At 40.7% G+C, this 27,812-nt stretch overlaps 1 protein-coding gene across 1 annotated transcript in view; it reads right to left on the bottom strand.

The window, feature by feature from the left end:
- Positions 1-27,812, bottom strand: part of IFT88 (intraflagellar transport 88) — a 168,644-nt gene that overhangs the window by 18,877 nt on the left and 121,955 nt on the right. Inside the window, 1 exon segment of the mRNA XM_028531560.2 lies at positions 9,818-9,884. Within this exon segment, the coding sequence (XP_028387361.1) occupies positions 9,818-9,884 (67 nt within the window).

The following is a 27,812-nucleotide window of genomic DNA, read 5'->3' as shown; positions in this document are numbered from 1 at the left end:
TATTATTTAAAACTTATTTAAAGTATATTCCTCCAGGGAAGATTAAATTTGTTTCTTCTATGCCCCTGGGAACACCACCATTCAATTCCATTCTATACCAAACTTTTAGCTTTGATTTTTTCAGGCCACACAGGTAATACATTCTAGCTCCAAAACCATATGAGGGCTTATGGTTAGGAATTTCAAAGAAGCTTCCCATGTTTATGACATTTCAGCAGAACCAAGGTGGAAACTCATCCTTTGTGTGGTAAATCCTTTTCTATTTGACCCTTGGAGGGTATGGTTGTCTAAGGGTCCTGGCTCTGTGAAGGGGAGTTTTTGATCTGATCTTTTGGAGCCCTAAGCTTTATTTCTTTTTCTCTATGAGTGCCAAAGTCCAGGCTCTAGGCCACTAGAAATTTGCCAGGGCAAACACCAGCTTCTGTACTTGTTTGAATTTAAGTTTTCAACTCATTTTTGGCTTCCAAATAATTCCCTTCTTTCTTGCAAACTCAGCCATGAGTTTAAAAAGTTTTTTTTTCATTTTCTTATTTCTTTTTCCTTCCCCTTTTTAAAAAGTACTCAGTCCAGTTTTCAGGAGTGCTCTAAGTAGAGGAGTTTCCCTGAACATTCAGTCCATCTTACTGTCAGAAATAGAAGTCTGTAATAATTTCACAGCCAGGAGAAATACACAAAAATGTCACTAAAAAAGGTGTCTAACCTCTTTGTTTTACAGATGAGAAACCGGCTGAGGGAGGTGAAGTCAGTTGTTTAAGAGTCCATAGTTGGCGGCAAGGCAACACCAAAATCCAGGTTTTCCGATTGCCAGCATGGTCCTTGCCCATACACAGTAATGTCTATTTTGGCAAAGGATCGATGTAAAGTGTGGCACTTTTCATAGAGACGTGGAAAGTATATATAAAGAACTGTGGTCTTATTCATATATTCCTGCCATATGCTATTCAAACCTTGGCAGTTTAGCTCATCATGATATGTAGCTGTCTGAATGACAAACATTCAGACAAATTAAACTCACAATCTCTTTTCATAGTCCTGTTTTAGACCCTCATCCCATCCCCAGAGCAGCAGAGACGCTCACTCTTCTTGCCTTCAACTTATAAAGCAAGTTTATAATCTTGAGACTTGGAAAAATTCTCACAGCTCCTTTGCTACAGGGCAGATGACATCCTGCTTTGATTAAAATCTTTACAAGGCAACTCATACTAAGAAGGTGACCTATTTACAACATTTTAGGATGTTACAGTTTTTAAACACATGTTCTTTTTTTTGTGAGATAGTTTTATGACATAGGCTCTATTCATGGAACAAATTAAGTTAAGAGGTTAACTACAAAACTTCCCCCATATGTTCTCTTCCAATAAAAATTAAGTCAGTTTTCAAGGGAACAGTCTTTACTTACTGAGAAAGAATATGGTTAAGAGCATGAAAATTATTATTTTTTATTTTACTATTGTTCTATTATACTTGTCCCAATTTTCCCCATTGCTCTCCCCGTCTCGCCCACTCTCCACTCCCACAGTCAGTGCCCACCCTGTCGTCCATGTCCATGAGTCATCCATACACGTACCTTCACTAGACGTTTCCCCTTCTTTCCCCCTTCTCCCCCTCCCCCAACCCCACTGGTCGCTGTCAATCTGTTCCTTGTTTCCATGCCTCTGGTTCTATTTTATTTGTTTGTTTATTTTGTTCATTAGATCCCTGTTATAGGTGATCACATGGCATTTATCTTTTGCCATCTGACTTATTTAATTTAGAATAATACTCTCCAGTTCCATCCATGTTGTGACCTCACACCGGTCAGAATGGCCATCATTAACAAATCAACAAACAACAAGTGCTGGCGAGGTTGTGCAGAAAAGGGAACCCTAGTGCACTGTTGGTGGGAATGTAGACTGGTACAGCCACTGTGGAAAACAGTATGGAATTTTCTAAAAAAACCCTAAAAATAGAACTTCCTTTTGATCCAGTAATTCCACTGCTGGGATTATACCCTAAGAATCCTGAAACACCAATACAAAAGAACCTATGTACCCCAATGTTCGTAGCAGTGTTATTCATAATATCCCAGGTCTACAAACAGCCTAAGGAACTGTCAGTAAATGAGTGGATCAAATAACTGTGGTACATTCACACAATGGAATACTACACAGTAGAAAGAAAGAAGAGTATGAAAATTATTTACAGTTGTAGATAAACTAAAAGCAGGAAAAAATTGAAAGCAGAAAAAGAACTAAAAATGAAAAGCAATGTACTTCATTCTTGTTAATTCCTTAAACAGAATTAGATATGGCAAAGATTTTATGATTTAAATTCAATGATTTTAACAAACTGAGTACATAATATACTAGTAATGAAAATAAGAAAAAGTTACGAAGTTCCAGCCAAGATGGAAGCGTAGGTAGACATACTGCACCTCCTTGCACAATGAAAAGAAGGACAGCAAATTAAAAAAAAAAAAAAAGACCAGAACTGCCAGAAAATTGAACTGTATGGAAGTCTGACAAATAAGGAGTTAAAGAAGAAACATTCATCCAGACTGATAGGAGGGGCAGAGATGGGAAGCCTGGGCCAAGAGGACATGTGGCAAGGTGGCAACTGGAGGATAGGGCGATCCTACATTTTTGTGTGGATAAGCCAGGAGGAACAACTGGGAAGTGAGACACACCACCCAAACCAGGGTTCTAGCATAGGGAAATAAAGCCTGAAAACCTCTAGGTGTAAATAACTGTGGGGGCCCTGGTTGGTGTGACTTAGTGGATTGAGTGCCCCCCTGTGAACAAAAGGGTTGCCGGCTGGATTCCCAGTCAGGGCACATGTCTGGCGTGCGGGCCAGGTCCCCAGCAGGGAACATGTGAGAGACAACCAGACAGTGATGTTTCTCTCCTTCTTTTTCTCATGAATCAACTGTTGAACATACTTCATAGCACAACTTGCCAATGACCTACCCTTTGTCACAAGGAGGCTGATCTTCCTTTGCCCCATCCCTTTTGAGAGCTAAGTGGACACAGATCCAAAGTTCCTTCCCAGCCCTGCACCCGAGGAAGTCATAGCCTGGCAGCACATGTGACACCACTGCACATAACCGCACAGGGCCCATGGCCGGGGCCCTGCTGTACTCTTAGAACGTCAGCTCATGCTTATGTCATTCTAGCTGCAAGGCTCAGTTTTACTGCACTGCTCACTCCCTCCATTTGTTTCTCTGATAGTATTACTACCCATCACAACTGGAGAAGTCAGCTCTGACAGTCACTGTAATAGGCAATACTGAGAGGCAGAGAGAGCCTGTGGAGGGATCAGTGAAGATGGAAGCAAAGTAGATAATTTATTTTATTTTTACTAGACTTCACATCCTAAATGCTTAACTCAGCACTTGGCATATAAAAAGGATATGGGAGAAGAAGCTGGAAGGAGATAGGTATTTCTTGAGCAACCATGATGGTCAGGAACTTGATAAATGCTTATTTGTTGATAGGAAGGCAGGAAGACAGGAAGGCACAAGGGAAACAACTGTATGCATAAACTATGCATACAACACATGTAGATATTTATAGATGTAATACATACAATTTACATATTTTATCACATTTAAATATGTATAGTATACATATCTGTAAAATTTTTAGACTGGATTTCCTGTGCTTTTTGTGATTTGCATATGATGGAAATTCCAAAAGAGGTATTTCATGAATGTTTTGATTAACTATATCATCACTGGAATAAATGCTCTAATTTCCAAATTGGTAACTTCAAAAATCACCACTCATTTGTAGATATAATTTCTAGTATTTTTGCTAAAAACCCTCTTTTGTAAACAGTAAGACTATGGTCCATGTGCTGACACCGGCCTTCATGCACAGACAAACATGAGACACAGTGTTAGGAAAAAACCCAAGAACAAACTCAAGCATACATCAAGCAGATGTGCACATGGCCCCTCGCAATACCCAGAGGTAGGCACTAGAGTTTGTGTACTGCCCACGTTCTTCTTTGTCAAAGGAATCACCCTTGCTAGCACTTCCATGTGTAAACTCAGCTTCTCCTCTCAACAACCTTACCATGTAGGTCATATGCTCATTCCCATTTGACTGAGGAGGAAGCTGTGACAAAGAGATTAAGTAGTTTGCCAAAAGTCACATAAGATGTGGTAATTTGAAAAAGGGAGTACATGGATGCTGAATGATACCAGAACTGAGGGACTAACTGCAATGATCTAAAAATAAGGGCAGCAAGCTAAGTGCTGGAGGGAAGGGGCACCTTATGTTGACACAATGCCTCATCATTCTGTTATTCTGTGTCTGACAATTTGGAGGTGGCACCACTGTAAACAGCTGAGGTCATGTTAAGAAGAAGAGTTCAATGATAGAGAGCCTCACTACACAGCTGTATACTTGGGTTAGATAGTAGTGACTGGTGCTCTGGTGAAAAGGACATTTCTGAGCCCCACCTGTCATGACCAAGAATGTTCATGGAATCATGGAGAGTTGGGTGTAGAGCAGGAATCATCTAAGTACAGTCTGTGGGCTCAACCTAGCCCATCCCTGTTTTTGAATGTTTAGTGAGTTAACAATAATTTATAGTGGCTGGGGAAAAAGGTAAAGATGAATAATATTTTGTGGCACATGACATTTATACAACATTCAGAATTCAGTGTCTGAATATGAAGGTGAGGTCACAGCTGTGCCTGTCCACTTACATGCTATCTCTGCTGTCTCGAATCCCAGTGGACGAGAGGACATAGCCCTTGAGTCTCATCCACCTACCACCTGGGCCTCTACAGGAAGTGTGCTGACACCTGGCTTAGCAAGTCACTGTACCAGAGGACAGGTAACACATTAGATCAGAGCAGCAGTGTGGACTAACAGACACATTGCTTCAGGCTCTGACACTGAATATGCTGGTGCAACAGTGACACTGCCAACTGTCTTCTAATAGTCCTTACTAACAAAGTTCAGTGTGGTGCTGCCAAGCCTGGAAGTGTGGAGCAGCCAGGATGTCCAGTACAGTTTTTCCTGAGATTTCTGCAGCGAAGTGGGTGCCTACACGGGATGGAGCTGAAAGGAGTGACACTCTTGAGAAGTAGGAGCCCCCAACCCCAGCGGTGTTTGAAGGCTTTTTTTTCATCTTGCACAGACTCACTCTCTCCTCCCAAATTACCTACATTCTGTTGATTTGATTCTCAGAATTTGGCTGTATTCACTTAGATTTTCTATCGTCCCTCCTTAGATAGTGGTCTTTTGTCCCTTCATATGTGGTGGACACTGTGGCACCACTGGGGCCCAGCAAAACTACGCAAAGGTATTCTAGGCAAAGAACTTGCCCACCTTTGACTACAGTCGTAAAATAAAACTTGTTTTTTAAGATAAAAAATGTGTTTACAATGTACTTTATAAAAAACGTTCTTCAAAAAGTTGAACTTAAAGTGAATTTCTGTTCACTGAGTCATAATATCCTATAATTTTCATTATAAAATTATTTTGGTATAAAACTGAGATACTTTTTTGTAGAAAAAGTTCACAGCCAAGACATAAAAATTAAACTGGAAATGCAGCAAACCATTAAGTTTCACATGGAGTAAACAAAAACCAATTTTGAAATGTAGCCTTAACAGCACAGCACTGAAAGCAAGTCACAAATGCCAGCATCATGCTAAAGGACTGATGCCGTTTGGAAGGCTCTGTGTCTGAGGATAGGAACATGTGAGAAGCTGAGGTGGTCTGTGGTTTCCTGGCCTTTGAATGCAGCTAGCATGACACACAGGAGCTTAGTCTCTGCTCTCGTCCAATTTGTCGGTGTGGGATGAGCACATGCTCACTACTGAGACTATAAACTTCAGGGACACAGCTCTCCTTACAGGAGCTGATTCAACGTTTCTCCTGAGTGATGTTTGGCACTGAGCCACTAAAACCTTAACCCCAAATTGTGCATTTAAAAGGGAAATACATCATTACTTTAAATAGTTAAAACAAATTCATTTCATTTCATTTATTCTATTTAAAAGCAAACTGATGTGCTGACAATCCTGGAATGGATATTCAAAATTCTACACCAGGCAGTACTACCTTTCAGTGCAATTTGTATCAAATAATAATCATAACAGCCACACTTATTCAGCACCAAAGCACACCCAGTCCAGTGCAGCCCTCTGTAGGTTGAGCAGGTAATGTTCACACCAGCTTGGCTGTGACAGATCCAGGACAAGAGGCTGAGGTTGGATCAATAGACCGCCAAACACTGTGGTTTTAAATTTGGTGATTTAGAGATACTCTGTCACATTGAATCCTGTATCATCTCACTGAAGATACAGCAGTGGTTATTAAAGCGTGGTCCCAGGGCCAGCAGCATCAGCTGGGACCTTGCCAGAAATGCAAATTCCTGGCCTATCACAGACTGACTGACTGACTCAGAAGCTCCCACTGAAGAGGGAAGAAGCTGAGGTTTACTGAGAAAATTAACAGCAAAAATCAGGCTGCCAGGAGACTAGTCTAATCCACAAAAACAGAACAATTTCCAAAGGCCCTTGAGCATATCAGAAATAGCTATTTTACAATATATAAACAAGTAACGATGATGCATTTTAGTTCCCCATGGTCCTCTGTCCTGGGCAATGCTCTAGAAATCAAGTTGCAGGCATTACAATTAAATTATTATACTTAAACTAGCTTATAGCTGGCATCATTTGGATTCACACAGTTCTCCCAATTGAACTGTGCATCTTATCCAGCCCAAAGGGCCAAATATTTCCATGTTAAGCTAGAACTGTACATGTCTAGGTTTTATAGATTAGAGGTGGGAGATGGGTGAGATTGGGGCTCTCTTTATGTAGAGATTTGTCCTGGGAATTCCTGAATGACAAGTGGATAAGGGACAGCCTTGTAGAGTGATTGGTGCTGGTGTGGAGTGTGGGTGTATCCAGTGCGCTGTGGGGTGCTGGGTGGCACAAGGGGAAAGAGAGGGGGCAGTAAGTGGGGGCCACAACATGGTTTACTTGGACTTTGAAGCCAGAGATAGCCTTACCCTGGCCCTGTGCTGAGAACTGAAGAAAGGAGGCAGAAAACATGATTCCTGTCATCAAAAAGGCCTCCACCTTGGGCTTCAGGATGAAGGGAAGAAATAAGGAACAGAGAAGCAAATGGGAGGGGGAAGCAGGCAAGTCTCCTGGTAAGGAACCATTTGGTGCCTTCAACTTGGGCCAAGAGCATGGGAACATGAAACCCGGATTGTAAAAATTTGTCCACATCACAGTTTCTACTCCCTAATGCCCTGGGTTAAGAGAGGACTTATTTGTGCTGGATGGAAGTGGACTAAATGAAGGGAGGAAAACTTACTAAGAGCAAGCAGCAGCGGGGAGCCCAGAACCAGGAGAAGACTTCCTAACAGAGGCCTCTCTGCACATGGAGTCAGATCAGGCAGCTCTTCTCCTTACATGTCAGCCTTGGCGTCACCAACCAGACTGTTTTGCTCTGAGGTGCAGCACAGTCCCAGAAGTATTAGGGAAAGGGTGTCCTAGGAAGGCTGAGCAGCACTTCATGTCAGAGGACCTGTTACCTTGGTGGCCCCTGAGGTGCACCTTGACCTTTCTGGTGTATCCGAGAGGCAGGATATTGGAGTCAGCCTGGGGATACCTTCTTGGGGCTCTGGTTAAACCTCAACATACTCAACTGTTCTGGGCCTGCCCTGGCATCCCATGAGGAGGTCATGATGTTCCTGAAGCAAATTTTCAAAATGAATATATCAGGGTTACCACTGGACACATTTCATGAGGTACCAGGGAGGGCTGTTGCTGTTTAGGGAAGGACTGCTTGGTGTCTCTGAACTTAAAATTTTTAGAGGAAATGTAGAATCCTTAGAGGATGAATCTGGTCCCAGAATTTTAGTAAACAATGAATACTTCCTTAGGGGTTATCCAAAGCAACTATTCTCTAGTGGGACACTCAATTTCAAAAGAACTCATATCAGGGACAATGGCTTCCTAAGAGCAAGGGTGCACCAGCAGCAGCACCTTTCAGGGCTTCTTTAGCTGGTCCACCGACTTCTTGGATGGTCAATGCATTCTGGGCACATATAGGTCCATGATCCCTCATCCACAATTCCAAATAGAGAGATCTGAAAGCCATGTGTTTAGGTGGCAGTATGGAAACTTCTTGGGCATCAAACCTAACTTGTCCTGAAGTGATTTTTAGCCATTATTTATTGTAAATGTAAATACCATTGTTCCACTAAATTATTATTTTATTCAATGATGAGGTACTCTCCTGGGAATTCCACACTCTATGGCTAATGCACCGTATTACCTTTCTAAACTCCAAAAAATGCTAAATTCCACAGCACACCTGCCCCTGAGGCTTGGAGAAGGGCTGTGGGCCCAGATTGCCGTCTCAGGCTTACAGACAACTGCAGGGGCCCATTTCTCAGATCTGGAGTGCAGCTACATCCAACCCCAGACAATCAAAGGCATATGGTAAAGCATGAGCAGGGGTGAGGTGGTGGCAAAACTGAGGTACAGTTGAAGGCTGGGGGCCAGTATGGGGACACTGGTGTCCAGCATGACCAGTAGTCTGATGAGACAGGAGGTGGCTGGTCCTTGAGCAACAGTTCCTGCGACCTGAGGGTTACTCAGTCAGGACTAGGAGGGTCAGGGGGAGATGCTGGACTGAGCCTTGGAGGGTCAGGCTGTCTTGCTAGAACTAGAGGCACCGATGACTAACTGCCTAACGTACTTGGTGAAGCATATCTCTGACTTCTATCAACAGCCATTGTCCCCGGTGTAGTCGTTAGCATTGAATCTTGAAAAACACAGATGCCTGTCTCAGTTGTGGCAGTCCCCTCAGCACCAGAAACTTGTGTGTCTTTCCAGCTACATTTGAATTTTCTAGAGCATAGGGGTCACCATTTTACTCTTCTCTGTATCCTTGGCACTAAACACAGTGTTGGGCACCAAGGACACATCCAGTAAAGGTTGTGGATTAATGAAGGCCTGCCTAACTAAGGGTCACTCCCATCTTGCTTGCCCTGACTCCTAGATCACAGGCACGACAGAATGTAGCTAGGCTGGGTCCCATATACACGACCCTGCTAAGTACGGATGTGAGAGAATGGAGCTGTGTTTATCTGTTCCATTTGGCATTTAGTTTTCTCATAGTTTCCTTAAAACTACCAAATTTCTACTAAATTTAGCTTCAACAATCCCCTGAAGTAGAGGAAGAAGGCAGATTTTGTTGATGGGAAAAAGGGAATGAAGACTTGCCAAACCAACCTTCTTATTAGGTGATGATGTCATGGGTGGTTACAAAGTTAAGGACTTTGGAGATGCAAACAACTTTAGAAATTGCCAACATCCTCCAGTATTTAGGACTGCTCCAAAGGCACATGATTGTCACGATCAAGACCAGAAGGAGAACCGTGTCCCTCAGGTCCTAGACTGGCACTGTTTTCTACACTGAAAGTGAGGCTCAAGACCCAGGACTGTCTGCATTCCATAAGACCATCTTACTTCTCATGATACTTCCTTAAAATGTAAGTTTACAAATTTTACACAGTAAAACCTCATTAAATCTATAATAATTTATCCAGCTTGAACTCATTTGTTATGTAATTAGCAGAAACAAGTATGGTTAAGAACTAAAATTGCTAATATTTACAGTCAATTTACATACCAGACTGCCTGCCTGCAAAATTAGTTAGAATAAGTGAGGTTTTACTGTGCATACAGCAAACAAGCACACAAACAAACAGGTAAAGGACACTTTTGGATTGTTTGAAAATGTTTGCAGAAGCCCATGTACTAATCCAGAACTTCAAGATGACAGAAAACACTCACCACTGCCAGCACTACTTTCTCTCTTGCTACGGGAACCTCCGCTGCCATCTCTGCCAGACTTTATGCGCTGGAACAAGAAGAAGATGTGTTTAAAAGAATAACTGATATTCCTTCAAAGTTGAATATAACTAAATGCTGATTTTTAAATTAGTATTACTATGTGACTTTGAGACTTACTTCTCCAATTTCCTGAAAGCTGGGATCAAACTGATTATTACCTGAGTTGGTTCTATAGAAATAAAAACTATATTGTTTTGTAAGTCAGAGGTTCAAAGCCTGCCTTCCAACATTCTGAGTGACCAGTCCTTGTTACACATTCAAATGGCGCTTACACTTCAAACTGCAGTGTAACCTCTGCTTATACAAACATCCTAAAAACCATATAATCTCTTAATGTGAAGTTCAGGTTTGAGCAGAACCGTTAAGAGGCGGGTGGGGTGGAAGGGTAGAGAATCTACAAAAAGGCTATTTCATGCATTGGTTCTACTCTACAATGATTGGACCTAAACTGTTACAGGGAAAAAAGACAAATAGGCTTTCGAAATTTAACTTCTACAATAAATGCACTATTAAAATCTCAGAAATGCCTAATCTGTTCAACAGAATACTTTCTTAGACACAAACTCCCCCTTAAAACACAAGAAATACTGCCAAGCTGCGATACCTTAGGTTTCCTTTTACATTGTATTGTTATGTGTTTGTCTTCAGTGTTAAAATTTTTGTTTCAACACTAAAACTGTCTTAGTCACACTGCAAGACTGTTTAGATACAGTGTAGTGAACAGAAACACACAGCTTCTGATACATATTTTCTGTATAATTGAATAAAAAATTTTAAAGTATATTTTATTGATTATGTGATTAGTTTTCCCAATTTTTTCTCCCCTTTATCCCCCTCCTCCTGCACTACCCCTTCCACCTTCCAGCATTCCCCCTACCTTAGTTCATGCGCATGGGTCATACATGTAAGTTCTTTGGTTTCTCTATTTCCTATACTATTCTTAACCTCCCCCTGTCTATTTTATACCTACCATTTATACTATTTATTTTCTGTACCTTTCCCCCCATTCTCCTCCACCCCCTCCCCACTGATAATCCTCCATGTGATCTCCATTTTTGTGATTCTGCTTTTGTTTTAGTTGTTTGCTTAGTTTATTTTTGTTTTTTAGGTTCAGTTGTTGATAATTGTGAGATTGTTGTCATTTTACTGTTCATACTTTTGATCATCTTCTTTTTCTTAGATAAGACCCTCTGACATTTCATATAATAAGGGCTTGGTGATGATGAACTCCTTTAACTTGACCTTATCTGGGAAGCACTTTATCTGCCGTTCCATTCTAAATGAAAGCTTTGCTGGATAGAGTAATCTTGGATATAGGTCCTTGCCTTTCATGACTTAGAATACTTCTTTCCAGCTCCTTCTTGCCTGCAAGTTTTCTGCTGAGAAATCAGCTGATAGTCTAATGGGAACTCCTTTGTAGGTAACTGTCTCCTTTTCTCTGCTGTTTTTAAGATTCTCTCCTTATCTTTAATCTCAGGTAACTTAATTATGATGTATCTTTTGGTGTGCTCCTCCTTGGGTCCAACTTCTTTGGGACTCTCTGGGCTTCTTGGATTTCCTGGAAGTCTATTTCCTTCACCAGATTGGGGAAATTTTCCTCTATTATTTTTTTCAGATAAGTTTTCAATATCTTGCTCTTCCTCTTCTCCTTCCAGCAATCCCATGATTCAGATGTTGGGATGCTTAAAGTTGTCCTGAAGGTTTCTAAGCCTCTCCTCCCTTTTCTGAATTATTGTTTCTTCATTCTGTTCTCATTGAATGTTTATTTTTTCCTTCTGCTCCAAATCATTGATTTGAATCCATTTCCTTCTTTTCACTGTTGGTTCCCAGTATATGTTCCTTTATTTCATTTTGTGTAGCCTTCACTTCTTCCTTCATTTTGTGACCAAGCTCAACCAATTCTGTGAGCATCTTGATTACCAGTGTTTTTAACTCTGCATCAGACAGATTGTCTATCTCCTCGTCACTTAGTTCTGTTTCTGGAGTTTTGTCTGTTCTTTCATTTGGGCCATATTTCTTTGACTCCAGGCACCTGTTATGTTGTAAGGGGTGGAGCCTTAGGTATTTGCCAAGGCAGGGCAACCCTCTTTGCTGTGTTGTGTCACTGTGTGTGAGGGAGGGGTCAGAGAGGGAACAATGCCATTTACTCCGCTCTCATCCCACTTCCCTCGTTCCCCCCAATCAGATTGTGCCCTTTCAGGTGCTGAATTGCAGCTGGGTGGGTTTGTGTACATCCTAGGACCCTGTGGGTCTCTCCAACAAACTCTCTTGTGAGGCTAGGAGTTTCTCCTGCTGCCATAACCCCCCAAAATTTTTTTACAGTGTGGGGTTTTGAGTCTTTAGTTTCCCTGCACTGAAACCCTAGGTTTCACGGTCTGTCCTGCTTCCTTCCCTGGTTGCTCCTCCCAGCTCGTCTGTGAGAGAATGTGGGGTTGCCTGCACAGTCTGCTGCCTAGCTTTGGCTGCATGTCCTCTCTGCCCCAGCTGCCAGTCTCTGCCCCTCCTATGTTCTGGATGAATGTTTCTTTAACTCCTTGGTTGTTGGACTTCCATGCAAATGATTTTCTGGCAGTTCTGGGTGTTCTTTTTTTAAAAATTGGTTGTTATCCTTTTTTTGGTTGTGCGAGGAAGCAAAGCGTTTCTACCTATGTCTTCATCTTGGCCGGAACTCCCTGAGTCAAAAAATTTTAACACAGGCTGATATCTTATTTAAATCTTTAATTACAGAAATATAATTTTATATTTATTTCAAAGGACAATTATTTATTCTCTCAACACTGACAACTCCCCAGGTATTAATAAATTCCCAGTTCATGGATGAGGTTATTGATATTATGGTCTGCTGAGAAGAAAAATATTCTCTTCAATAATAATTCAAGACTTATTTCTATAAAATGAAACATTCTCCTAAAACTTAGGATTTTAAAATATGGAAAAATGCTGAAGTTTTGTTCCATTAAAAAAAAGAAAGAAACCTCTCTTGAAATCCCACCTGTCCCCTTGCTTTTATAAAGAAAGAAAATCTAAAAATTATGAACAAAACAAAAACTTAAACATCTACAATGAGATTTTATTTCACAATTTGGTTTTTATCTGTCCAATTAATCATCTCCAAAATATCTAAAAGACAATGCAAAATAATCAAGCTCATAAAGACAAATGTATACATAGCTTGACATTTTTCTAATCAAGTGTGAGCACAGACTTTGTGTCCTACTTAAGTAACCCTAAGTTTGGGACAAACAAATGTAGAAAGGAGCACCTTCTGTGTCCACTGCTTTCTTTACTTGAGTACCTTGCTGTGGTGGGCCAAAAAAAAAAAAAAAAAAAAAAGGTGGGTTGGCAGGTACACACTAAACCTGAGAAGCCCAGGGGAGGGAGGCCTTCATGGCGGACTTACAAACTCAGAGACCTAAAGTAACCACATAGGATGCTGTGAAATTAAAACTTTCTAACTAAAGGCAGTTCATGTTGGTCCCAGGTAGTCAAGTCCCAGGATGGTATTTTTCTCTGACAAAAGTCAGTCTTTACCTTAACTAAGCCTGTCGTCTTTTTGCTACAATAACACACCTTTGGAATATCAAGGTCATTTCCTTTTTCCTGACCCCCTCAGACCACAACCACTGCACAAGAGCAGAGACCACAAATCCCCTCATTGTTGTTATGTTAATTGTTAACTGTTAATTGTCCTATATCCACCTATGTAAAAAAGAATGTGTCTAATTAGTTTTACTTTTTATCCAATCCTAGAGAGTTGCTTCTCCTACCTCACTATTCTATCGCCAATGGCTTTCATGTAACCCTCTTATGTCTTGTCCTTTCATACTGATGTATAAAATAAGTGGTAAAACTGCCATTTTCTGGAGCATTTTCTCAATCCGTTGAGATTTTACTTCCTGAAATTGTTATCAATTTGGCTCAAATAAACTCATAAAAGGTCTCATAGGTTTGAATGTTTCTTACATTGACACTCTTATCTAGAAGGGCCCAACATTTTGGCTCTAACCCATCTTTTCCTAATCACTTTCTTCATGTCCTCACTTTTTCTTCCAGCTCACCCCACCCCTGTGAATACATCCATGTCAGGACTCCCCAGTCCCTGGCCTGGCTTCTTGTCTTTTTGCTTCACTCGCCAAGAGGAACCTAAAACCTGGTTTCTTCAATGACTTTCTATTCCTCTCCCAGGATGCTGAAGAAAAGTCTCTAAGCATAGGGTGGCCTCCAAGGCACCTCCCGCTTCTGGCCAAGGATCCTCAAACGGCCCCCACAAGGCTGCCTCACTTTCAGCAATGGCCCTCCCTCTGACTGCCCTCATCCCTCTGAGGCTTAGCTCCACTCTCGTCTCCCTAGGAGACTGCCCTGGTGTCCTAAGTGGGCCTCACCCTAGGTGCTCACCAGCACACACGCACCCCATACCCATGCTCAGGTCTTGCTTCAATCTTCCTTTACCCTCTCTAGTGGGCACAGAATGTGGGTCTTTATCCTCTTGCAATGGAATGAATATTTACTGCCACTGAAAATCAATGAATTCCACTACAATGGACCATGTGTACCAATAGCCACTTCAGCAATAGCCATTAACTCATGGGAAAGTTACAGAGACGGCAATTTCAAATGTATAACCAAACATTTGTCAAAACATTAGTTTGAGGAACTTCCAGCCAAGATGGAGGCATAGGTAGACACACTGTGCTTCCTCGCACAACCAAGATAGGGTCAACAATTTAGAAACAGAATAACAACCAGAACTGACAGAAAATTGAACTGTATGGAAGTCAGACAACCAAGAAGTTAAAATAGACACGTTCACCCAGACAGGTAGGAGGAATGGAGTCAGGCAGCCGGGCGTGGGTTCCGGCGTGGAGAGCATTGGGACTGGGCGCGTGAGGCATCCGAAGCGCACAAGACCGCAGCGGGCGGACCCTGAGCTCGCAAGCGGCAGCTGGCAGACCCCAGCTGAGGAGTGGCAACCAGCAGACCCAGCGAGGTGGCGATTGTGAAGCAAGGCACTGCGTGCAACCCAGGATCCCAGCGCTGGGAAACAGAGCCTTGGGGCACTGATTGAAAACACCTGTGGGGGTTAGGTGCAGGGAGAGACTCCCAGCCTCACAGAAGAGGCCGTTGGAAAGTCCCACCGGGTACACAAGCCCACCCACACAGGAATTGGCACCAGAGGGGTCCAGTTTGCTCCGGGGAAGCAGTGGAAGGGACTGAGCTCCCATGGAGAGCAGAGCAAGTGCCACTGTCCCCTCTCAGACCCCGCCCCCACAGACAGCATCACAACCCACCAACTGGGGTGCCCAGCCCTGGTGAACACCTAAGGCTCCGCCCCTCATACATAACAGGCGCGACCAGACCAAAGGAAAAAGAAGATGGCTCAAACAGAATTGAAAGCCCCACAGCCAATACTTTTAAGTGACCAAGAGATAGCCAACCTATCAGATGCACAGTTCAAAGCACTGGTTATCAGGATGCTCACAGAATTGGTTGATTTTGGTCACAAATTAGATGAAAAAAATGAAGGCTACAATAAGTGAAATGAAAAAAAATGCAAAGGGAACCAATAATGATGGAATGAAAGCTGGGTCTCACATCAATGGAGTGGAGCAGAAGGAATAAAAAAACTTACAACCAGAAAAGAATGAAGAAATAAGAATTAAAAAAAATAAGGAGAGGCTTAGAACCTCTAGGACATCTTTAAACGTTCCAACATCTGAATTATAGGGGTACCAGAAGGGGAAGAGGAAGAGCAACAAGTGGAAAAGTTATTTGAACAAATAATAAAGGAGAACTTCCCCAATCTGGCAAAGGATATAGATTTCCAGGAATCCAGGAAGCTCAGAGAATCCCAAAGAAGTTGGACTCAAGGAGGAACACAACAAGGCACATCATAATTACATTAGGCAAGGTAAAAATGAAGGAGAGACTCCTAGAAGCAGCAAGAGATAAGGAGACAGTCACCTACAAAGGAGTTCCCATCAGACTGTCAGCTGATTTCTCAAAAGAGACCTTGCAGGCAAGAAAAGGCTGGAAAGAAGTATTCTAAGTCATGAAAGGCAAGAACCTACATCCCAGATTGCTCTATACAGCAAAGCTTTCATTTAGCATGGAAGGGCAGATCAAGTGCTTCTCAGATAAGGTCAAGTTAAAGGAGGTCATCATCACCAAGCCCTTATTTTATGAAATGTTAAAGGGACTTATCTAAGAAAAAGAAGACAAAAACATGTATGGTAAAATGATAGCAAACTCACAAGTATTACAACCATACCTAAAACAAAAACAAAAACAAACTAAGCAAACAACTAGAATAGGAACAGAACCACAAAAATGGAGATCACATGGAGGGTTAGCAACAGGGGAGTGGGAGGAGGAAAGAGGGAGAAAAGGTATGGAGAATAAGTAGCATAGATGGTAGGTAGAAAATAGACAGGGGGAGGGCAAGAATAGTATGGGAAATGTAGAAGCTAAAGAACTTATGACACATGGACATGAACTAAAGGAGGGGAATGTGGGTGGGAGAGTGTGTGCAGGGTGGAGGGGAATGAAGGGGGGTAATGGGACAACTGTAATAGCATAATCAATAAAATATATTTAAACATAAATAAGTAAGTAAATAAATAAATCTGAAAAAAACCCAAAAATTAGTTTGATAAGTTTCTAAGCTCAAAGAACTATACAGTATCAAGACTCAGTTCACATTTGTTCTCTCACACCATCCACACTATCGAGTCTTGATCACAATAGTTTCTGTCCTCATTTAACTTCTTCCTCAGCAGATGCTAGGCAAGCCCTTAGGGAGCACAGCCTCTTCAGTGGCACCCCTACAAGGCCACAAGGTGCTAGTGCCTGGACCCAGCCCATGAGGCACTGGAGTATTTCACAGCAGGCCTGGGAGCCCCGAGGGACTAAGAAAACCAGGAGAGGGGAGAGTCACAGGGCAGCTCTAAGTCAGGCAGGGGGAAAATTGCAAAGTGTCCATATGTTTATCAACATGGGGGTGATTGATCTCAGTGAGGGTGATTTTTAGCTGCATGAATGGAAAGAGGCAAAGTTAGACTAATGTAGAGGGGGCCTGGGATATGAAAAAAAAAAAAAAAGATCAAGTAGATAACACTGTAGCTCTTCAACTGGGAGAAGAGAAAAATGTCAGTGGAGCAGATCCCAGATTTTGCAGGGCCTGAAGTTTATAATCTGGAGAAAGAACAAAAACTATGAAAATAATATAGCTCTAACAATAAAAATGTATTTATAGGATCAAGGCAAATGGGCAACTGAAGCTAAAGCCCCACCCTCCACAGTCAATGTGCTGGTGGCTAGTGCTGTGCCTAGGGCACACAGGGCAGACTGCCTTCTGTGGCTCTCTGGCCACTAGACCACAGACTCCTGAAGGACCCTGTCTCACAGTGATACACCTGATATATTACCCACCTCAGGTATCAGGTATATTTACTGTAGCACAAATCAGGCACAGTAAATGTTTGTTAAATATAGTCATAGATGCTCTCATCACATGTTATGTGAAGATTTCAAATAGGAGAATTACTCATTCTATCTCCTCAGAGTTTTAACAGTTAATAGAGTTCATGGGAAATTGTACTCACTTTGGACTAGTGTGACGCATGGCCTGCTGACAGATAAAAGAGAAAGCATTGAAATAATAATTGACAAAATGATTCTCACCACAGCAAAACTAAAATGTGAGAGAAGCAGCCACATAATGGAACACAGATCAGGAAGTGACAGAGGAAAAAAGTGCTTATTGACACAGAAAGCTGTTTATGTTATTTTGAGGAGGAAATTGTGGGGTTAAAGCCAGTATTTTTGTTTAAAAAAGTCCTATTTTAAAAATATATGTATTGATCTATGTTTGTATATATTTGTAAAATGCCCAGGAAGACACATACCAAAATGCTGGCAGTGATCTCAAAGTGCTAGGATGGGTGATGTTCACTTCTTCCTTTATATATTTTTATTTGAATTAAAATATGACTTAAAAAAGTAGTCTACCTGATTTTTTCAAAAACACTTATTTCTTTAATAATATGAAAAAAGATGGCTTTCCTATTCTGAAAAAATATGATTCCATTTTGAAAGAAAAATGAGAGAAGTACAAAGAGGAGCAAAGTATGGATATGAACAAGTCAGTGGGACAAATTAAAAAGCAGGCATTGCCAGTGAGAAAGATGAGCACATGACTATATGTATGCATGTCCTCTGCAACTCTGCTGGAATTGGAATAAAACCAGATCCTTAAACGTTGATGTCTGCTTATCCACCACCTGGGACAGTACTACTCAGAGTGGAAGCAGAAAACCTGCCAGCCCACAAGTTGTCACCTGCTCTCAATGAGGTGAGCACAGAAATTGAGGATGAGAGTTGACAAGCTTGCATGTCGATTTGACATTCCAATATCCAAGTGTGTGATCATTTTGTTAGTGATGTCAGTGAGACTGGACAAAAAGTTAACTATACCACAGACAGTTTGAGAAGCACCAAGAACACTCTCCCAATTCTACAGCTAATGAGAATGAGGTTGGGAAGGATAAATGTTGCTTCTGAGTCACAGAGCTGGTCAATGGTAAAGCCAGGAGAGAGGTCCAGAGTCTTGTCCACCACACTTGCTTTTACTCCATAAGTCTTGGATTTTTGTCCAACAGAATGAGATGCAATTAGTGTTTCCTGGTTAAGGATTCTTAAGAAGATTGGCTCTGACCTCAAATTCGAGAAAACAGAACTGAGACATTTCTTTGCGACTTCAACTCCAAAGAATGCACGGCCATGGCTGTAACTTCCTGCACTCAGACCTCTAAGCACATTTCTTCCTAGAGATCTCCATACCTGCTCCAAACACCAGCTCTTCCAGGAATGATCTCTGCGTCCTCCTCCCAAGCTGAACCCCTCTGCCTCTATTCCCACAGCTCTTGTTTTCCTCACATACCACATGGCCCTGGCAGAGGAACTGGTGTTCATCTTATGCTCCCATATAACAAGCACCTTGAGCATGGGGCCAACTCTTACTATGCACAACTGTTTCTTCACTCTACAGAGCATAGCACATTGCGATTAATGTTTTCTGAGGAGAGGAAGGAAGACTTAACACAAGGCAATACATGAAGACACTGACATCAATGGCCTTTTACAAAGGAAGTGATTATGAATCTGGGAAAATGTAATCAATGCTCAGATTGCCATGAATTTGATTATCAATGATACATATTTTCTTTCACATTTTTGTTAGACTTTGTAAATGCAATAATGCATAAAATGTGCAAGATATTCTTGTAGTTTTCATAATGTGGACTTTTTAATATGTTGTATTTCTTTTGTAAGTCAATATTAAAGCAGTGCCTTTATAAGATCTTATTACTGAATCTCATTTTCTTTTATGAAATATAACCATGTAACCAAAGGGGTTTCTGCTCAAACAGATTGTATACATATTTTCATTTGTTTTTTTTTGGTAATAACTGGAGACTTGAAGATAAATACTAACTATATTTTATATTAGTTTTGAATATCACATGATATTTTGTCAATTTGGACAAAAGAAAGCACTTCTTGAAACGTTTGCTGTTTTTTTGGGGGAGAATACTTCAGAAAATTCAGAAATTTGAATTCTTTGAAAATTCAGAAAACTGATTTTTAAAATGGAATGGATGAATTACTAATATATTTCCATTTTTGGACTAGCAATTAAAACTTTCTATATTCTGTAAATTATTTATCCATTTTCTTTTGCCTCATAATAGTCTCCTCTCATTCTCTAATCCTTTTTGGAATTTTAGCTAACACTTTTCTGTTTTTCATATTTAAAGTATTTGTACTGTCTTTACTTCCTATTCTTCCCATTTTTCTCTTTTCCAGACAAAGAGTCAAGTTTGAGTCAAATTTGACAGAAATACAAACATCTCTTAAAACACAGCAGTGCTCTGGGCCCGGTGTCCAGATAGGGAGTGATGCCTGCTACAGGTGCCCCCCTCCCACCCCTGCCTCCTCATCCCACCTGGGGTTGCTTTGCAATGGCACTAATGAACACACACATGCATAATTTCTTCTTGCTGGGAATGTGATCCCTTCTTTTTTTTTTTTAAGATTTTATTTATTTTTAGGGAGGGAAGGGAGGGGTGGAGAGAGAGAGAGAGAGAGAGACAGAGACAGAGACAGAGACAGAGATAGAGAAACATCAATGTGCGGTTGCTGGAGGTTATGGCCTGCAACCCAGGAATGTACCCTGGCTGGGAATCGAACCTGGGACACTTTGGTTCCCAGCCCGCGCTCAATCCACTGAGCTACACCAGCCAGGGCTGAATGTGATCCCTTCTTGCTGGGAATGGGACAAAAGGGAGAATGGTCTAGTTTTTCATAATAGTTCCAGAAAGACAATGAGGTTCTCTGGAAAGTTACTCTATATAAACAAATTTCTGACTTTAACATAAAAAAGGCATTAGGGGCTCAGAGAGACACATTATCCTGACCTATATAAACCTCAATCAATTTATCTTTCTTTCTTAGGTCTACAAAAATCCTTTTCCAGTTTAAAATAATTTTAAAAACCCCATGGCCTGATTTATGTTATGTCTACTCCTCTCCCCACCCCCCAAATCCGATTCTACGTCCTGAGCCAGTATTTGATCATTATGGCCCTTTGGGAACACAAACTGTACACTAGTGATTCTCAGACTTTAGTTATTATAAAAATTACCTGGAGAACTGTTTAAAAAACACAGACACAGATTCTTGGATCCATGCCCAGGGACTGCAATTCTGGGGTAGGGTTTGGGTAGGTCTGGGCTGGGGCCCAAGAGTTTGTAATTCTAACACGTGCCCGGGTGTCTCTGAAGCACTAGTGGTCTACAGACCACACCTGAATAGCACCCTTCTGAGATCCTAACTCCTAGTCACATTATGGTGAGTGGATGGCAAGGCACATTTTAATCTAGTTCACGGTATGAGTCACCAACTTTGCTGGATGCATAATAAGTAAGGGCTGTATACAACTGAAAAAAATGACTTGCATTACTCTCTTTCTCTCCTCTTCCTAAGGTGTCAGGCAGTGTTAGGAGTCAGGATTTAAATCCCAGGTCTTTCCCTAATAGTTGGTGACCTGCAGAAAGTTATTTAGCCACTGTGGGACTCAGTTTTCTCACCTGTAAAAAGTAGTAATAATCACACTATATCCAACATCAAAAGGTTATTTGGATGATCACATTAGTTGATGCATGTAAATTGCTTAGAAAAGTGCTGGACTTATTTATGGAATCAGTAAATGTTGGCTGTCATTATTAATGTCTAGTTAAGCAGATGTAGTAGTAAAGTGAAATTAAAGGGAAACCTGTCACCAGAATCATGAAGTTGGCTGACATCATTCAAGAGGTTAGCAGGCTATTTACTGCTATTTCTTCCTGCTGCCAAACTGCTGCCATTATCAGCCCTCCAGAGGAGAGACAGAGAAAGAGCATCGGTTGGGTTCTTTAAGCAGCTCCAGGTAAAGAAAGGCTGGGTGATTACCTGTGCTATCCCTGATTTCCATTATGTGGCTGTTTCACTAATGGCTCAAGTCAGCAACCCACAAGAGCTCTCCTACATCTAATCACAGAGGCCAATAGAGCTTTGGCAAGAAGCACCTCCAAATTAGACGTAGAAAGTTCCCAACTATGAAAAAGACATGTGACTGTCTAACAATGTGGAAATGTTTTAAAAAAGCAAGATATATTATGCAGGCATTAACAATGATTTTACGCAGAGATTCTACTTACATAGGAAAAATGTTAAGTCTTTGTACTGCAACAGATTCTAAATGAGAAACAGAAAAAGTAACAAGAAATTTTAAGTTCAAATTTAGAAAAGGAGCTTATTTATTCTATCTTGTTTCATAACTAAGAGTACTTCTTTATGTTCCAAGAGGCAGGAAAGAGTGCCTTGCCTGTGGGCTCACAACCTGAAAGGATAAACTGAAACAGCATGCAGCAATTAGTGGAGAAGCTGGCTCTCGGATACAAGAGAATTCTTTCTCCTTAAGCCTCTTCTTCCTAAGGCCTTTCTTTTCCACTAATTTTCCCCCTTCACTTTGTATTTATAAGCAAAGCATAAAAGATAAAACACCAGGAAAACGTTTCTTTGATGTAAAATGTAATAAGGAGTACTAAAGAATGATGGAGAAATGAATTTTAAGGAAATTGAAACTGCTTTGTGGGTGAGGACAGAACTTCAACCCTAAAGATTGCAGAATAACAAGGTTGGAAGGAAAGATATTAAGGAGAAGCCATAATAAAAGAAGATATCTAAATGTCACTGGGTTTAATACAGATTACAATGAGAGCAGTGATAAAAAAAAATTACCAAAGAGGCTTCACCCAAGCACAGGGAGTCATTAATAATTTGGGTAAATAGGTAAGGTAAAAGTTGGATAATCTAAATGCATCGATGGTAACTCATATACAAGTTCACTACAGTATATTATTAAGTAACATTAGGGAATTACTTTTAGTGAGTACAGTATAAGAATTAGAGGCCAGGTCTACGAGAGAAATAGGTGAAAGTTGATGAGGTTCAATAAATACATCAATATTTTGATGTAAGGAGAACCAAGTTGGCTGAGTAGTAATTAGAAAGGAAAAGCAGTTCTGAGCACATTCATATATTTACTTATAATAGTTAAATTCATTAGTCCATTTGAATATTAGTCCAAAGTAGTCAGTCAGATAAAAAACAAAGGTATAACAACACAGAGCAAGAAAGCAATGAAAGAAAGAGGAAAAGGGGAGAGGAAAAGTCAACAGGGGAGAGGAAGCAAAAGTAAAAGTGAGGTCCAGTAATGACCAAAGAAAGAGGATGATACCTATAATGGCTCAACTAAGACACAACTCAGTAAATAAAAAAATTAACTGTAAACTAAGAAATTACGTGAAAGCAATTCTGAATCTCTGTAAAGGATAAATATGAGGTCCATCCAAAAAAAGTCCAGCCATTGTTAACATGATGAGAATGGTTTGCGTGACATTGATGTAACCCTGCAGCTAAGAATAGTGTACTGAAATGCGCATGCATGAACAATGATGACTTCACTGTACTAGTCAGTGGGGGTGGTAGACACTGTTGAGTGAGCATGTGTACTGTGTGGCTCTCTTATTCAAAATGACTGAGCAAGTAGAGCAACAGATCTGCATCAGATTTTGCATTAAGCTTGAACATTCCACCACAGAAACTATTTGGATGATTCAGAAGTCTGCAGCTCTGGGCAACTGGTGATTGGCAGCTCCATCACAACAATGTGCCTGCTCATGCATCATGTCTCATGCAGAGTTTTTTGGCAAAACATCAAATTACCCAGGTGTCTCAGCCCTCTTACAGATTTGGCAGGGTCCCAGATTTGGCACCCTGTGTCTTCTGTTTTTTTTTTTTTTTCCAAAACTAAAATCAGCTTTGAAAGGGAAGATATTTCAGACCATTGATGATAATGATGATAAGGAAAATATGATGTGGCAGCTGATGGTGATTAGGAGAACTATGTGAGGTCCCAAGGTGCCGACTTTGAAGGGGACTGAGGTATCGTTGTCCTATGTACACTGTTTCTTGTATCTTCTTCAATAAATGTCTTTATTTTTCATAGTACATGGCTGGATACTTTTCTGGACAGACCTTGTTGGCCTTCACCCCTCAAGTTCATTTCACAGAAATTCCTTGGAAAGCTTGAGTTCACATCCCTCATGAACCAGCTTCAAGGAACTTTCCAGAGAGCCAGAAGTCCACTTAATTTTTAAACCAGGGATGATAACACACATATCAAATTTTTTGTTTAGGGTTATAAGTTCTAATAACTGTACTATGCACAATTCATAATGTGTAGTAGCTTTACGTTCACTGTTCAGGATAACTAAACTATTGTTCTTAAACTTAAAAAGTCTTATCATTATTTTTTTCATAATTTTTTATCCTCACCCAAGGACATCTTTTTCATTGATTTTAGAGAGACAAAAGGAGAGAAAGAGAAACATCAATTGGTTGCCTTCTGTACATGCCCCGACTGGTGATCAAACCCACAACATAGGCAGGTGCCCTGACCAGGAATAGAACACGCAGCCTTTTGGTGGATGGGATGATGCTCCAACCAACTGAGCCACACTTGCCAGGGCATTTTTTTCACTTTAAATAATTTTTTATTTTTCAATTACAGATGATGTACAATACTAGTTTCAGGTGTATAATCCAGTGATTAGACATTTATATAACTTACTAAGTGATCACCCCAATAAATCTAGTACCCATCTGACACCATGCTATTATTACAATATTATTCACTATATTCCCTATCTGTACTTTACATCCCCATGACTATCCTGTCAGTACCAATTTGTACTTAATCCCTTCACCTTTTTCACCCATCCCTTTAACCCCCATCCCATCTGGCAAATGTCAAAATGTTTTCTTTATCTATGAGTATGTTTCTTTTCTGCTGCTTCATTTGTTTTTAGATTCCACATATGAATGAAATCATATGGCATTTGTCTTCCTCTGTCTGACTTATTTCACTCAGCACTATTCCAAGTTCATCCTTGTTGCTGCAGGGGGCAAGATTTCATAGATTTCATTTTTTAAATGGCTGAGCCATATTCCATTGTATATATGCACCACTTCTTCTTTATCCATTCAACTATTGATGGACATTTAGGTTGCTTCCATATCTTGTCTATTGTAAATAATGCTGCAATGAACATATGGATGTATATTTCATTTTGATTTAGTGTTTTTGGTATCTTTGGATAAATATCCAGAGTGTAGAATTGCTGGGTCCTTCTTTGTCTCTTGTTGGTTATATAGTCATTGTTTTAAAGTCTATTTTGTCTAGTGTAAGTATTGCTACCCCAGTTTTTATTCCCATCGTCATGAAATATCTTTTTCTATCCCTTTACTTTCAGTCTGCCTTTTGATCTGAAGTGAGTCTCTTGTAGACAGCATATAGGAGTCTTGTTTTCTTATCCATTCAGCCAATGTATGTCTTTTGATTTCAGTATTTAATCCATTTGCATTTAAAGTAATTATATATGTATTTATTGAATAATTTTATTTTTCATATTTTTAAATCTTTTTTTCCTTCTTCTTCTTAAAGAAAACCCTTTAACATTTCTTGTAATACTGTTTAGGTGGTGCTGAACTTCTTTAGGTTTTGTCTGGAAAGTTCTTTATCTGTCCTTGCATTCTAAATGATAGCTTTGCTGTGTAAAGTAATCTTGTTTCATGCTAATACCTTCTGGTCTGCCAAGTTTCTGTTCAGAAATCAGCTGACAGTACTAAGGGAACTCTCTTTTAGGTAACTAACTTCTTTTCTGTTGCTGCTTTTAAGATTCTTTGTCTTTGACCTTTAGCATTTTAATTATGATGTATCTTGGTGTGGGCCTCTTTGGGTTTATCTCATTTGGGACTCTCAGTGCTTCCTGGACTTGTATGTATTTTCTTCACCAGGTTAGGGAAGTTTTCCATTATTATTTTTTCAAATAGGTTCTCATTTCTTGCTGTCTCTCTTCTCCTTCGGACACTCCCATGGTGTGAGTGTTGGTATGCCTGAAGTTGTCCCAGTGACTCTTTAAATTATCCTCATTTTCGGGGGTTCTTTTTTCTTTTTGTTGTTCTGACTGGGGTTTTCTGATTACCTTCCAAATTGCTGATTTGATCCTGTGCTTCATCTACTCTACTATTGATTCCTTGTAATGTATTCTTCATTTCAATTACTGTCTTCATTTCTGACTGGTTCTTTTTTTTTACATTTCCTATCTCTTTGTTGAATATCTTACTAAGTTCATCTACTCTTTCCCTAAGTTCATTCAGCATCCTTATAACCAGTGTTTTGAACTCTGCATCTGGTAGGTTGTTTGTCTCCATTTTGTTTAGTTCTTTTTCTGGAGTTTTGTTCTGTTCTTTCATTTGGGCCATGTTTCTTTGTCTCCTCATTTTGGCTCCCCGCCTGTGTTTGTTTCTATGTATTAGGTAGAGCTGCTATGCTTCCAGGTGTTGGTAGGGTGGCCTTACATAGTGTGTCCTGTAGGGCCCAGTGGTACAGCCTTCCAAGTCACCAGAGCTGCATGCTCAGGTACACCCCCATGTGGGCTATGTGCACCCCCTTGTTGTAGTTTAGCCTCAATTGCTGTTGGCACATCAACTCAAAGGATTTACCCCAGGCCAAGTGGCTGGGAGGACTGGTCATACCACCACTGAGAATCAGCTGTGCAGGGACCCATCCCATGGAGCAGAACTTACTTTAGCAGGGCTCTGGTGCTCACTGAGTCTGCCCCTGAGTGTGTCGCTTGTGGAAGTGGTTGGGTGGTGCTTTGACATGAACTGAAGCTGTCCACCAGGTTCATTGGCTTGGGGCCTCCTGGGAAATGCAGTCCAAGGTCATCCTCCACCTATGTTCTGCCTGGGGCTACCAGCATGAGTTACAAAGGAAACTGTAAATGGCTTCTATTTGTGCTGGGCTTTGAGGTATCCAGGAGAGGCCAAGATGTGAACCAAAGTTGGCTGCTGCTAGTGCCAGGCCTTGGGCCCACTTAATGAGAGGTACTGGACATGCTAAGGCCAAATGCTACTTGTTTGAGAGATTTTAGGAACATCTGAAGCATGAGCCAAGACAGGCTGTTAGTATGGAAAAACCACTAAAAAGAGCTTGGGTGGGCCCAAAAGTTGGGTGGGGCTAGGTCTCAAGGAGTTACTGGTCAGCAAACAATGATAGGTTGATGGAGACTGATATGTCACCCACCTGCTGGCTCTGTTGGGGAGGGCTCAGAAAAGGAACAATGGCTTCTACCAGCACTTCTGTCTAAGAGAAAGCTGCCCTTCTAGTTCTTGCCCTGATGCCAGAAAATTCAGCTCTTGCCAGATGTTCCTTGTGCCTTTTGAGCTGCTGCCCCAGAACTGAAGCTCTGAGGAGTGAGTCTGAATAAGTCCATGCAGGCCCTTTAAGGGAAACTGCCTGGGACTCCAGAATCCCTCTTGCCTCACTCAGCCTCAATTCCTATCAGTGTTTACAGTCAAAAGTATGGGCACTTTTCTTCCTGGCACTGGTGGTATAGCTAGGAAGCCTGGTGTGGAGCTTGAACCTCCTGCTCTTCAAGGGGGACCTCTGCAGCTGAGATATCCCTCCCTATTTTTATCCAGCACACGTGGGTGTAGAACCATACCATTCCGCATCTCTGCCCCCCTACCAGTCTCAACGAGGCTTCTTGATATCCTTAGTTGCAGGGCTTCTGTTCAGCTAGATTTCAGGTGGTTCTTAATGATGGTCGTTCTGTAGTTTAGCTTTAATTTTGTTGTGGTTGTGGGAGAGGTGAGTACCGCAGTTACCTACATTGCCACCTTGACTAGAACCAAACTTATAAAGTCTTAAGAGTAACTCCTTCCACAAAAATTCATGGTTCTTCACTACTTAACTTTATATAACTAATTGTGAGTACCAAAGAATGTTCTTGGTTTGAAATATGTCCTACTTTTTGATCCTTCTTAATGAAACAAATATAATAGTGATTATGATAACAACTTTGATCATTTGAACTTCCATTATAGCAGTTTAAATTTATAGAGCTTTTACACAGGTTCTATAATTTAATTAGCAAATTGGTTCATCGTGTTAAATTGGTCTTTATAGGAAGTTTTAATGATATATCCTAGTGTGGCATTTTAATATCAACTTGATATGTTAAGGATTTTAAGGTAAAAATCTATACTGAGCTCATAATTCTTTTATAAGTGATACTTTAAAAAGGCTGTAAAACAATCAGATCACATCTTCAAAGAGAAAACAAGATAACCACACTTTGAAAGCAAATATGGAATTTAGATTTAGTTATCAAAGATAATTAAGTTCTTGAAGAAGTCTAAGGCAAAAAAGAATATATTTTCTATGAAAGGCAGGTGCTCAAATATCATTTTAAACTTTTAAATATTC

Source organism: Phyllostomus discolor, chromosome 2 (assembly GCF_004126475.2).
Source record: "Phyllostomus discolor isolate MPI-MPIP mPhyDis1 chromosome 2, mPhyDis1.pri.v3, whole genome shotgun sequence".
Lineage (NCBI taxonomy): Eukaryota > Metazoa > Chordata > Mammalia > Chiroptera > Phyllostomidae > Phyllostomus > Phyllostomus discolor.
Note: the sequence above shows the minus strand (reverse complement) of the source record. Positions and strands in the feature narration are given on the sequence as shown.